The sequence below is a fragment of the Muntiacus reevesi genome, chromosome 7 (genome assembly GCF_963930625.1).
Source record: "Muntiacus reevesi chromosome 7, mMunRee1.1, whole genome shotgun sequence".
NCBI classification, from domain to species: domain Eukaryota; kingdom Metazoa; phylum Chordata; class Mammalia; order Artiodactyla; family Cervidae; genus Muntiacus; species Muntiacus reevesi.
Genome location: NC_089255.1, coordinates 45,313,381 through 45,327,875, shown reverse-complemented (window position 1 = coordinate 45,327,875; position 14,495 = coordinate 45,313,381). Strand labels below are relative to the sequence as shown.

Here is a 14,495-nt window from a genome sequence, read left to right as displayed (position 1 = left end):
TAATATACTATTTTATCCCTGCAGCATGCCTCTTCAGATGTTGAAAGAATGATCCTGGGTAACAAATGTGATATGAATGACAAAAGACAAGTATCAAAAGAAAGAGGAGAGAAGGTAAATTTGAACTGAATAAATGAAGATTGGAGTCTACTCATGTTAAGCATTCATTTTCATACTATTATTTTTTGAAGTTTTTAAAAATATCTATATTTTAATCCACTTAAAAAGCCAGCAGACAGTTGTAATCCATACTTGAATGGTATGAATTAGTATTCAAGCTCCAACTCCATACACTGTGTAGTCATGACTCATTCCTCAAGAATTTGCTCTTTTCTGGGAGATACAATTTGGTTCTTTTTCAGATTTGCACAGCTGAGAGTTCAGGCTGTTTCTTCCATATCTGTGTGCAAATTCCCAGTTCTGAAGTTAAACCAATTCCTTCTCTTTGAAAAAAAGTCAGAGGATAGGTAAAGTTTCAACAGTAATCATTTTTCAATTCATTATTTTTTCTTCCAAGAGTATTTTACTACACATTAGATTTAGGTCATTATGAGTAAACTCTTTGTAAACTCATCGAGCTGTAAATATTTATATTTATAACCTTTTCCCTCTTTTGTATCCTGCAAAACAAGAGTCTGTTATATATATATATTCATTTCTATGACATTTTTCAAACTGACTTATAGGCTTCGATTTTTTAAGTCTTGGAATTTTGCTTTAGCTTTTTTTTTTTTTTAATTTGAGTATAGGCAAAATGCATTTTGTTCTTTAATCTGACTGTACACTTTTTTCCCTTGAAAACATTCACTTGGTCTTGGTGTTGCAAATGAACTGGGAATTCTTTGGAAATAGATGGGAAAGTAGGAGAATTCACAATTTGCCACAATCAATAGAAACCCAAGCAATGAGATTTTAAGTTTTAATATTTTAAGCTTTAGTTCTTTTATGCAGTTTAAGAAAATTTATTTATTTTATTTATTAAGATAATATTTATTATCTTAAATATCAAATTTTTAAGAAAATAATGAAAACTTATATAATAGTAATTGTTGGAGATTTGTAATTTGAAGTCAGATGTATCTCAAATTTATGATAGAGGTATGTGTCTAATATGTTTTCTAGTGCTATATTAGAGAACTAAAGATATAATAGAAAAAAAGAGAAGTACTCAAGTTATGTTTTGAGTGGAAGTGGTACCATTTTAGTTACTTAGGATGATGGGATTGGATCTCTAAATTTCAAACACGATAGAAGAAAGCAGAGAAATTTGAGGACCACAGGAGTTCTGAACTAAGTACTCTCTCTTTGGGACTTTGGAAAACCTAACAAAATATAAATGCTCTATGTGTTCAAGAAGCTTGCCCTGCATTTCAGTGTTCCTCTTTTGTCTTTCAGTTAGCAATTGACTATGGGATTAAATTCTTGGAGACGAGTGCAAAATCCAGTATGAATGTAGAAGAGGTGAGAAGGAAATGTTTGGTGACTTGTTATGTAGTAGCGTTCGTGTCTTGGTGCCTGTGTTCAACTCTCTGAGCCTTGGTATTTCCTGACTTAGTGAATGCTTCCACTTCCATTTCATAAACTTTTGTACTTCTGACTGTTATGAGGATCTTAGTTCTAGATTTCTAGCACCTGTCCTTCATGTGATATATATTAGATCCCTTCACTAAGAGTCACTGGACAGAAGATGGGAGTTCAGGTTAAGTTCGGTTTTGCCCTTTGTTTGGGAAGGTGGAAATCCTGCTGCTGTGGTCTCTGCTTATTCATCATTGTTCATGTCATCCTACACTAACTTGTAGCACAGAGTCTTAATTCCTTTCATGTCTGCACTCTCAAGAGACAATTCAACTGTTAGCTTACTGAACAGATTCTCTTAGAATACATGCTTGAAGTCAATTAAGCATGATACCTTTTAATACAATGGCATTAAGTAGATATAAGAATCTGTGTTTATCAGAGAGTAGTTTTAATAAGTTTTCAGTGAGTTAACTGTTAAAACCAAATTATCTAAAATCTTCTAAGAAATAGATTTTCTTTAGAAAGGCAGAATTTTGATAATATTTTCTTTTTTAAAAACATTTTTTAAATTGATCATAAAAATAATACATGTATTATATGTTAATACATGTCATTTACTTAACAGTCATACTGAGGGTTTCGTAAACATTTACTTTCTCAAGCTAAGTCACTGTTCACGGTGACATCATGACTGAAAGCTGAGACTTTAATGACCTGACTCGTGGTCACTTATCAGAAATTTTTCATCTTTTAAATAACTAATGGTCATTTTTTCAGGTTGGCTAGTGGGTGTTAGGAAACAGGAAACCTCTTCTGATCTATTTACTGGAGACTAGAAAAGCAGAAAAATGCTTCCTTTTGCTTGCAACAAAAGGATTTCCTTTCATGCAAAAGAGAGGAGCCTCTTCAGTCAGCTTTAATTGTGGAAACAGGAGAGAAACTTGCTCTGAGATGTGGTAGGACTGTGCCACAGAACGTTTTCTGTACCTAGACTTCAGTCTCCACTAGTCCTGTGCCCTCATCTCACCTATGACTTAAAGAGATTATTGAATTGTGGATTCCCTGGCAGTCCAGTTGTTAGGACTTTGCACGTTTACTGCTGAGGGCCCAAGTTCAATCCCTGCTCAGGGAACTAAGATATCCCACAAGCCACATGGCATGGCCAAAGAAAAGAGAGAGAGCACACTGCGCTCTGTCTATGGAAATACTGACCTAGGCTTAAGCTGCTCAAGCTGCTTATTCTAGTCAGGCATTCTGCGGAGATTAGCACTTTTCCCAGAGCTTTAACTTAACCTCAGAAACTGGGATGGGATTACTTAGAAACTGTGGCTCACAGGTGACCAGTGTGAGGGTGAGACACTGACACGGTGATAATAGTAGTTATCATATTGCTTCTTTTGACTGGTTTGGGAATAATAACCCTGCTGGACATGTTTGGGGGCATGAGGAATTGTTGGGAGCAGACTGACATACCAGTGGGTTTAGCATGGAGACAACTGAAGAAGCCCTAAGAATCCTGGCTCTGGAGAAACAAAGTCAGGATGATAAATCTTAAAAACATTTGGCTTAGAGTTGGGTCAGGACACACTGGGCATAAAATGCCATTGAGATTTTGTCCTGCTACCATTTGAACTTATTTCCATGGTGGGGAATTTAGTTGAGCGTAGAAACTGTTGGGATTTGGGGAGGTTGAGACATGAGAGGTTGTATGTTTTCAGGCATAAGAGTGAAAGTGATTTGAAAGAGAGGAAGTTGGGAATAAAGGGTAAAAATTTTTATGAAAATAGATTTCAGAGCTGTGAAAGTGAAATGAAAGTGTTAGTCAGTTCTGTCTGACTCTGCGACTCCATACACTGTAGCCTGCTAGGCTCCCCTGTCCATGGAATTCTCCAGGCAAGAATACTTGAGTGGGTTGCCATTTCCTTCTCCAGGGGATTTTTCTGACCCAGGGATCAAACCTGAGTCTCCTGCATTGCAGGCAGATTCTTTACTGTCTGAGCCACCAGGGAGAATTATTCCTTCAGTTATTAAGCAGATATTCATCATCTCCTATACCAGGAACTGTGCCCCCACTTTGGGGACACACAAGTTCTGTAGAGCCTCTGCCTCGCAAGTGATCTTGGTGTTTGCATAACTCAACAAGTGTCATATTAGGAACTTGTGCCAGATGTTTGTGGGGGGTTTTTGTTTTTTTTTAAAATATTTTACTTATTTGGCTGCATTGAGTCTTAGCTGCATCATGTGGGATCTTCATTGTATCATGCAGGTCTTTTGTTGCAGTGCACAGACTCCCTAGTTGTGGCGCATGAGCTCTAAAGCATGCAGGCTTCAGCAGTTGCAGCGCTCAGGCTTAGTTGCTCCGTGGCATGTGGGATCTTAGTTCCCCATCCAGGGAACGAACCTGTGTCCCCTGCATTGCGGGGCGTATTTTAACCACTGGACCACCAGGGGAGTCCCAGTGCCAGATGTTATGTGCAGAAAATATTTGATGAATGACAGTTTGATTATTTTGGAAAACCTTTATGATAAAATTGAAAAATAAGTTACAGTAGTCATGTGTCTACTGATTGCAATTATGTTCTTTTTCTCAATTAAAAACATTAAAGTAATATATTTTTGTTTTATAATGAAATAAATCTACATTTCTATTTTAAAAGGCAAACATAATAATGAAATCTTTTGGTTTACCTTTTAGGCATTTTTTACACTTGCACGAGATATAATGACAAAACTCAACAGAAAAATGGTTTGTATAATATACAATTTTATTTTCCTTATGCCGTGTTTAAATTTGTTTTCTTATTTATGTAGTTTATTTAATTAAAGAGAAGGCATATGTTCACATTAAGTTATTTTTTTCCCTGTCTTACCTTTTCAACCCAGTTAAACTTTGATTCTTATTTGTTTCCTCCGATTTTTTTTATTTCTGAACTGCAGCTGTTTTAGTTCTTTCCTCTGGCTCCATAAGTGGTCTTTGATTGAATTCTGTTCAGAATAATTAAAGTAATAATGGCACAAGTTAAATATTCTGTTTCTGTATATAACTGTGATTTTGAAGTTGCTGAAGTTGCTTTTGCTGAAGTGATTTTGAAGTTGCTTCAATTTGAAACAATCTCAGTGATGACTCATTAGGACAACCTGAAAAGTTTGGTTTACCCTTAATCTTGCCTGTAATTGTATACCTTATGTTACCAGCTCTTCTTGGCTCTAACAGGATTGCCGGTACCAGTATCTTAACATCGTTTCCATCATTACCCTTGATACTTTACATGCTTGTGGTTATAATTTCTTTGAACTGAAAATAGGAACTTCCTAACTAAAATGTTGTTAATATATTAGGCGCTAAAATGTTGTTAATATATTAGGCGCTCGCCTTAAAATATTTTTCCCTTTTTAACCCACTGTTTCCAAAGAAATAGAAATCGTAAGAGCTTAACTAGATCCCTTCCTAATTAGACTACTGAGTACAAATTTATGGGCATGGTTAGATATTTTTATTTTTTAGATAATTGGGCTCAAACCATGAAACTTTTATCTCCTTGGTAACTTCATCTTCTGTTTTTCAGAACGACAGCAATTCATCAGGGGCAGGTGGACCAGTGAAAATAACAGAAAACCGATCAAAGAAGACCAGTTTCTTCCGTTGTTCGCTACTTTGATGAACTTTTTCTGAGAGACTGCAGCACATCTTGAGGACCCTCTCCTGCTTCTCTGAAAGCACAGGTCACCCAGCCTCAGAACCATCCCACCTGGCTGCTACTGAGAGCACCGCTGAACCTATACCTAGATTCTGCACACTGAGTGTGCAGTGGATTCCAGCCTTATGGCCCATCAGGATAACAGGCTTCACTCTTCAAACGTGGAAGCCATGAAGTGGAGACATGTGCCGGACTTAACTTGTTTTTCCTCTGTTTTATTGTGTGTTGCAGAAGCTGCTATCTTTTTCTTTTTCACTTTGCACATCAGTGTTAGCCTTTCATTGTTACAGCACAATCTGAGATTCATATCTGCACACTTCTGACAGATTTGCTTTTGGGAATGTTTTTAAAAAAAAGAGTAGAACATTTAAAGCAGAGGTTAATATACTAAAATTTTAGGACATTTGGTCTGGTTCATATGGCCAAATGTTACTGCATTGATAGCATTTATTTAAGGGCTCTGGTTTTCTTAAATAAAAGAGTCATTAAATTTTGATAAAAGTTTATCTTAGAAATTCCTAAAAATTCCCATCAAAGGCCGCAGTTTATTTCTTCAAATTGTTTAGAGTTTTCTTCATTCCCAACTTTTTTGCCGGAGAGTCTGAGTAGCTGAATAAATAATTTTTTTCAATTGATTACTTCTGCCTACTCTATTGAAGCTGCATTTGGAAATCATCTTAATGTCACTTTTCTTGAGATTTGTGTTCTCTCTTCTTTCCTACGTTTGACCTATTGTAATCACTCACCTAAAACATATTTGAACACTGCTGTCTATTTCTACATGTAAACTTCTTGAGCTGGAATTTTACGTAGGCAGAGAGTTAGTTTAGGGTTTTATTTCAGCATCTAATTGATGTTTTGTCACATCAACATATGTCATATATCTTTTCCCAGATTCACTCTTAGTTTACTGGTTTAGTAGTAATGCCCAGTTCTTACCATAATCCCTGTCTGAAGAGTTAGATTTGGTCTCAGTTCACAGAAAGCTTACCCATAGGGAGAGAGGTTAACTTGTGGATGTAATTTCACAGAGATAATTGTTGGTAATGGTGAAAATGATTTTTTTTAATTGGACTTTTATTATTATTATTATTATTAAGAGTAATTAGTCCTAGTGCATCCTCTAGGAAAAGTCTCACCTTTTCGTTAGAGAAAATAAGAGCATGGTTTCAGTTTTACAACAGCTATTATTAAATGTGTAGAACCCAGATCCATCTGTTCAGGTTCACTGTTATAGAACTTGGTCCAGCCATTTGGACAAAAGCCAACCAAAAGCTTAGCTGCCTTTCTCATCATACACTGGTACTGGTAATGCCTTTTGTAGATGAAACTGTCACATAAAGAGAAAAAGAAAGTATTTAGTATTAACTTAGGTGCCAAATTCATTATATTATTCCAGCCTTCAGTGTCATAACAAAGAGGGAGTAATAAAGAGGTGATTAGGGATTAATAATTATACTTCCTGTTAAGCCAGTTTTGTTTCACAAAGGTTCCCATCATGCTTGATGGTTAAGACTGGAAGATGAAAGTGGAAATGGATTGCTTGTTACTGCAGAGAATTCTGCTTCAAATTAAGATGTATCACTGGAATACTTGGACCAGTCAGTCTTCACTACTTGTTTGAAAAGTTAGGCACAATTTAGTGGCAGGAAATATATACCAGAGCTAGTTTTGATGGGTTCTGTAAACTTAATATCCACAAATTTCAGTCTCCTTGACTTTTTTTCTTGTACTTAACTTATAGGCTTAAAAGCACCTATTGGTGTACCAGTAAAATCAGTAGTTCCTTGATCACAGGTGGACTGTAAGTCTACCATCTTAAAATTAGATATTCATATATTTCTGAAATGAAGGAAAAAATTTCTTAGAAACATCTTGTATTCACTAATTTTCAGGAAAAGATCCCAGCAGTTAAGCTTTCTGGATGGTAACAAGGTAATTTCTAAAAGGCAAGTGCTATGACACCACCTATGAATGTAACCCTCTTAGTAATTTACCTCGGACTCTTTGGTGTCTTAACACTTTGGTTTATATCTCAGGGGTTGTCTGCAAACCAAAACTGACATATTCTGTGGTTAACCTTTTTTTATTTTTAACAGAATGCTTTGCTTTTGTTTGTTTTGTTTTTTCCTTTTCTCTTCTGTCGAATATGGGTTAATAACTAGTCTCCATGAACTTCCCTTTGAAAGAGCCTATAAAAGTTGAGTCCAAAAGTGTTCTTTGAAGTAGCAGCAAACTGGGGTATATACTCTGTTATATAGAAATAAATTATCCTTGCTATTTTCTTACATTTAGCTTTGCTAAATTGTATATAATTTGAGCTAAGACCATAGGAAATTCACTTTCTGCATGGTAACACTGCCCCAATAAATATTCCACTTTGCTTAATAATGTACATATAGTGCATTATTTTTTCTATTTGTAGATGAATTTAGTGACAGATAATTGTCTTTTCCCTGCTGAAACTGAAGAAATCTAGTTTTGTGTGAGCATTTTTGTGGTCTTATGGGTCAGGATACATGAAGATTTTTTGCAGCATTGTTAGTCGTTCAGTGGCTGCATTTTATTATCAGTGTGCTGATTTTTGACAATGATTGGGCTCAACCTTTTCAAATTAGAGTCTGAGGGTTATCAGACAATGCAAATGTGCTGTAACTAAGTAGCATGTAGGTCAGTTAATTGTGAAATGTTTCACTGGGAACTTATTTTAGCTACATTTTTCTTCAGACAGATGATGGGAAAATAATCCACCTGTGCATCAGTTAGGGGTGCTGCAGGCTTTCTTACTCTTCACATGAACATTTTGTGCAGTCTTTGTTACAGATTTTCAGAAGACTATACTCTTTACTTTGAAGGACTATTTTTTAATTATACCTCATTTAGCTAACTAGTATTCTAATACCTAGTAGAAAAACAGTGAGCCAGTCTTTAAGTATCCAGCACAATTTAGACTCTATGTTTTGTTTTGAACTAAAGCATCATTGAAAAAGGTAGGAGGTAGTTTAGGATAGAACACACATGTCTTATCCAATAGCGCAGAAAAAAAAGTATAATCTTCCTGTCTCCATTAATAAATTTAGCTGTGCAATATAGATAAATGTTTGCAGAAATTTCTAAATAAGAGATTATAACTCCATTTTACAGGTTCTGAATGCTGAGAATCTGTATTAAGGCTTACTGAGTTTTTCTTGTGAGCAGTAAGTGATACATGTAAGCAGACTTTTTTTGCTTGTTTATAACTTTGATTTCTTTATAAACTTAGTTATTAATCTCAAAAGACGAGTTTCTAAGCTTAAAATTTTAAAACAGCGTTTTGTTATGTTGGTTTACTTATCTCAGATTTTAAGCACTCGTTTCTCATGTCAGATGTTTTAGATTTTTTCTTTTAACAGAAAGGACATTCCTTTTTCCATCTTGTTACATCCAAAGAAGGGGGTGGGGGAATGTCTAAAAAATTCCTTGTCCTGTAGAGATGTAGATGGACAGGATATGCTAATAAAATTTCAAGTACTAGCACAATTTTACAGTAGAAATGGTCTTTTTTCAGACTAATAAAATTAATGTTATGATCACTATGAAAAAAATGTAAGTGAAATTTGCAGAAATAGAAATTAGCAAGCAATTGTTATAGGCATATTTTCAAATTTTACTTCATTTTTTAAAATGCTTGTGCCATATGCAGTTGCATTTCTTATTGCCAAGAACTAATAGAACTTGTTTCATTTCTTACCTTTTTTTAAAATGTGAATTTAATTATAATTCATTCCTATGGCCTTACAGATGGGTCTTATTTTGTTTATTTGCAGCTGACACTGTTCCTTTAAAGCAAAATACCTTAAAGTTTTTGACTAAAATCATGTCGCCAGTGGGAAATACCTGTTTTTTCCATAGAGTTATCCTCCTGTCTATGTTTCAGCATACTTTACCTTTGCTCCAACGGCTTAATGTGAAAAACCGGCAGATAAAGTGAACCTGTCATGTTGTTAATCTTGTTTAAGCCAACTCATTAACTGTGTACTGATAATGATGCTGTGTTTTGGGTTTTTTTTTTTTTTTTAAGAAAAAATGGATTTTATTCCAGATGAACTTTTTTTTACAATGTTCGTCTAAAATAAAAACTACATAATGAAAATACTCGTGTCTCTCTGAAATGCACGTTTAAAAAAGTCTTTTCTAATTTGCTAGGTATGTGTCATAAACCATGGTAGACCTGAGATATTTTAGCAAACTTTACATCTGACTTTACATCAAACTTTACATCTCTTGCAATGCAGGAGACCTAGGTTCAATCCCTGAGTCGGGAAGATTCCCCTGGAGAAGGAAATGGCAACCCACTCCGGTACTCTTGCCTGGAAAATCCCATGGACAGAGGAACCTGGGAGGCTGCAGTCCATGGGATCCCAAAGAGTCAGACATGATTGAGAGACTTCACTTTCGCTTTCACATCTGACTTAGAGTTCTTTTTTGTTTGGTTTTTTGGGAGAGGGAAATTTTATTTATATTTTACAGCAGTTTTGATGATTTATAGTTGGTTTACAATGTCATGTTAGTTTCTCTTTGTTCAGACCTCCTTATCCTTTGCCTAGATTTCTGTAACCTCTTCTAACCAGTCTTCTAGTCTCTAATTTTATTTTCCTCCTGTCCAGTTTTCACAGTGCTGAATGGTTTTTAAATCTATCACTGCCACATTTAAACCCTTTAGCCTGGCAAAGTCCTTTGCTACCTCCACCTCTTTCTCTCCAGCCTTTGATTTTGTCACATTTGAACTCACACATATCTTTTGAACCTCTTCAGTACTTGCATCTCCAAACAACATGCTTTGTCATTTCTTTCCTTAGGCTGCTCCTTCTGCTGACTCCTCACCCCTTGCCTGACTGACTTCTTATCTTTCAATGTTCAGTTAGGGTTTGGTGGGAAGACTTCAGCAACAACCCCATTCTTGATTAGGAACCCTCTCCTATGCCTGCCCAAAGTGTCGCTCACGGCACTGGATTGGAATCATCTGTTTACTTTCCTTCCCCACTAGACTCAGCTCTTGTAGGCTGGGAACTAAGTGTTTGGCTTTTGTATTCACAGTATCAGACAAAGGACCTGGCAAATAGTAGGTGTTTAAGAAATGTTGGGGGAAAAATGAGTGAATTTCAGCAGTCATCAAAATCAACCGTCACTGAATAAAGTTAAGTATAAATTAGGAGTTGTTTGGTTCTCCATTTACTTTTTTTTTTTTCCATTTACTTTTTAATTTGAAGAAAGATTAAAAGTGAAGTGGGACTTCCCTGGTGGTCCAGTGGAATCTTCCTTCCAATGCAGGGGACTCGGGTTCATTGCCTGGTCAGGAAACTAAGATCCCACATGCTCCCACAAGGGCCTCAACTACTAAGCCTGCACATGCCCCATTGGTGGCCCACATGCTCTGGAGCCCAGATGCCACAACAGAAATCAAAAATAAATAATAAATATTTTTTTAGAAAGTTGGAAGTAAATTCATCAGAGCCTCCGTAAGTTTAGCAATAAAAAGAGAAGCTTCATTATCTGGCCCTCATCTTTATTTTAGTCTTTGTTAAATATCTTACACTATTTTAACCTTTACAGAAGGATCTTTTAATAAGACAAATCACCCATCACCCAGAATGCTGTTTGTATATCAGTAAATTGAGTAAATCCTCTCTTCCCCTCTCTTCAATGTTTCCTATTCACAAAATTTTAAGTTTTCTAATATTAGTTACAGGGATACATGAGTATACTCCCACAGCAAGTATATATGAAATACATCAATGGCCATGTCAGCAAACAGGATATTGTGGCTCATGAGCCCCTGCATCCACCCCACCCCCACCACACACACCCTGCAAAACAACACCTAGAGGGGATTCAAGATGAAGAAAAGCAGGACGCTGACCCTAGATCTAGATAGGTAAGGTGCATACCTAAGAAATTATTTCAGTGAGCCCAGACTCTTGTATCTTCCCACCTGTAGAAAAGTGCTAAATTCATTAACATGAACAGTAATCTTTTTGATGTTCTGACTACCAGGTTTTTGCTTTTTCAAAAATTCCTATATATCTGGCTCCTTCCTTCCCTCTTTGGATCAGTAACTCAGAAATGTCTGAGAGGCTGTCTTATGGGCTTAAGTCCTCAGCCAGTCGGCTGAATAAAAAATTCTCAACTTTTAGGTTTTGCCTTTTTTTTTTTCAGTCAACAGAAGTAAAATTAATTAATTTGTATATATATGTATGTATATGTATATATATATCTATGTCTTTGCAGAAACCATCATCCTTGATTTTTCCCTCTCCCTCACTCCATGGAGCTCATCAGTAACTAACTTTTGCTTTGCACAATTCCTAAATCTCTTTTGAATTTGTCTGCTTTTCTCCAGACTCCTGCTGTTTCTCTGATTCATACCTGCAGATGCCAAGAACTTCTTATCGGGAATCCCATTTCCCGTTATCTGCAAAGGAGATCAGAGCCTGCCACTCCCTTGGATAAGCCTGGAACTTCAGGTGAACTCTAACCTGCTGTCCTTTTTTGTCTCTTCTCTCCTCACACTCCGAGGACATCCTGATCTACTTTCTGTCCTCAGAAATGCCCTGCTTTCTTTCACTTTGGAGTCTTTTCTCTTGTCTTTCTATGTCTCTCCTACTTCTAGCTTTACTAACCAAAGCTGAGTCCTGAATGAATGGGTGTCATCTTCTTTAGCAATACCTCACAAATTTGGATTGGCTCTCCTTCTGAAACAGGAGAGAAGAGGGCAGAGTACAACCTTTGAAAGAATGTCATAGCCCGAGGACATGACATCAACTGATGTCCAAGATGGTGGATGAAGAAACAAATAGGTCCAAGATGGCAGATGAGTTGACTTCCACTCGACCTTGAGCCTCATTATATGCTCATCGTAACACTTCAGCAAGCTAAATGATATATCCAGCAGCACCAGGATAGTTCTGAGACCAACCGTCAAAGGCCAAGAGGTGGGCTGCAGCCCAGTTCCTGGAAATCCCCACCCCTTCCCCCAAAATAGTTGGAATACTCCTCCCACTCAGCCTATGAAATTACTCAGCCCATAAAAAATAACCATGCCGTATTTCAAGGCCACTTTCACCTACTGAGATGGCCAACACACTGTGGAGTATGTTTCTCTCTAAATAAATCCACTTTTTACTTATCACTTTGTCTTTCACTGAATTCTTTCTGCAATGGAACATCCAAAACCTGAGTTTCATTAAGTCCTGAAAACAAGTGTGTGCTCTCAGTTAAAAGTCCATGGGTTTTGACTGGGTTTGAGTCCAATCTGAGTTACATGGATTCACTTACCCCTTTCTTATATCCTCATAATCCTCTCCTTGCCTGTCTTGGTAAAGAATCCACCTGCAATGCAGAAGACCCTGGTTCGATTCCTGTGTCGGGAAGATCCCCTGGAGAAGGGAAAGGCTGCCCATTCCAGTATTCTGGCCTGGAGAATTCCATGGACTGTATAGTCCCTGGGGTCACAAAGAGTTGGACACAACTGAGTGATTTTCACTTGCCTGTCTTCACTAGACCGTAAGCTCGGTGAAGACAGGATTCACAGCTGTTTCACTGGTGTAACTCACAGAGCCTAGCATTGTGCCTGATACGTCATAGCCATGCAACATGCATTTTGAATGAATAAGTAAATGATTGAGTATAATCTATCAGCACTGTCAGAAAATAAAGTTCAAGTGAATTCATTAGTATATTATGAATTACTAGTAGGTATGTCCAAGCATTACTGGATAAATTGCTAAAATGTGGTATTACTTTTTTACACTCCCACTCCTCCAGGTGCACACCCAGCAGTTTGTATTCGTATCCATAGCATGTGTCAGCCTCCTTCCCCCAGGTATCTTTTAGAGACTTAACTCCCAACATCACTTAGTATGTTTTCGAGTCTCTGGAGAAAGCTCATAGTAAGTTCATAAAAACTTGAGAAGTCAATAGCACTGCTGCTTAGCTTCTCAGTCCTCACTTTAAACAGAATTGCTAAAATCAGTGTAAAGTGCTTTTTAAACAGCAATGCATTATATAAATGTAATTCAGAGAAAGCTTGAAATAAGTGTTTTTAGTAAATAACCATGAATGCTGAAGATTATCTTATTGGTGATTTTGATGGTTTGTTCTTGTTAATTTCTATTCCAACAGGCATATCAGTTAAGGATGTCTTAATGTTGGGGGTGGGGGTAGGAGGGAGGTTTAACAGGAAGGAGATATACACACACACACACACACATATATATACACACACACATATGGCTAATTCATGTTATATGGCAGAAGCCAATACAACATTGTAAAGCAATTATCCATCAATTAAAAATAAATTTAAAAAGATGTCTTCGTAGATGGGGGGCAGATTCATTACATTTTACACTGGTGGTAGTTGTTTAGTTGCTAAGTCGTGTCCGAATCTTGTGACCACATGGACTGTAGCCCGCCAGGCTCCTCTGTCCATGGGATTCTCCAGGCAAGAATACTGGAGTGGGTTGCCATTTATTTCATAATTAGAGCTGCTAAATATAATTGTCTCATATTTCTTTGTAAGGTCTAGGTATGTTTTTTTGGAGAGTGGATAACTGATTGTTAAAACATCATTTCCCCAATGATGAAAACCTAATCTTAATTATAGGTTTTACATTGCCTCCCCATTTTTAAACTAGACTTGAAGACTAAAATTGAACTGAGATATAGTCAAGATATCATAAGTACAAATTCCCCCAACTTATAGCTCTCTATGTTGAGTTGCCTACTTCCAAAGTATTTGAGGCAGCTTTAATGGAGACACAGATCTTGGTTAAAATCGAGGTAATCAAATCAAAATAGGGATAAAAGAATAAGCATATTCTGAAGTCATGGCAGTAATTATAATTAAAACAAAAAAGAATAGTTGCTATAATCGACTATTAGATTTAGCTCCAAGCTTCCTGGAAATTAAGATAAAGCCTGAATATGATAAGTTAGCTCTCAGGCTTAGCATATGCGTTTGTCAGGCAAAACAAAACTTTTTTCCTAGCCCTGAACTTAAAAAAGTAAATTAGAGATACCGAATAATGATACTGAAATAGTTTTGTGAAATTTGCAAGAAAAAATGTAGATAGCCATTTTGCTACATGAAAAACTGGGTTCACCTCCTGGTGGATGTCAATGCAAAAAAACACAAGGAAGCCAACGATCAGGAGAAGGAAGTATTTATTACTCGCAGCAAGTATGGAGAACACCGGGGATCTTTCTCAAAGCAGTGTACAGACAGCAAAATGGGGGAAA

At 36.7% G+C, this 14,495-nt stretch overlaps 1 protein-coding gene and 1 long non-coding RNA gene across 3 annotated transcripts in view; both read left to right on the top strand.

Annotated features, from left to right (window-relative positions):
* The window catches only part of RAB8B (RAB8B, member RAS oncogene family), a 69,078-nt gene extending 59,811 nt beyond the window's left edge, over positions 1-9,267 (top strand). The window contains exons 5-8 of the mRNA XM_065940941.1: positions 25-114; positions 1,396-1,461; positions 4,214-4,264; positions 5,085-9,267. Coding sequence (XP_065797013.1) covers positions 25-114; positions 1,396-1,461; positions 4,214-4,264; positions 5,085-5,177 — 300 coding nt within the window. The 3' untranslated portion in view covers positions 5,178-9,267. The remainder of the gene's footprint in view (positions 1-24; positions 115-1,395; positions 1,462-4,213; positions 4,265-5,084) is intronic.
* Positions 9,268-9,543: 276 nt separating this feature from the next.
* On the top strand, positions 9,544-12,362 carry LOC136171845 (uncharacterized). 2 transcript variants are annotated; one of them, XR_010663924.1, is made up of 3 exons: positions 9,544-10,392; positions 11,596-11,719; positions 11,957-12,362. It is a non-coding gene; the product is annotated as an uncharacterized lncRNA (long non-coding RNA). The 2 variants fall into 2 exon arrangements; XR_010663925.1 differs by lacking the exon at positions 9,544-10,392 and adding an exon at positions 10,417-11,130.
* The last annotated feature ends 2,133 nt before the right edge of the window (positions 12,363-14,495 follow it).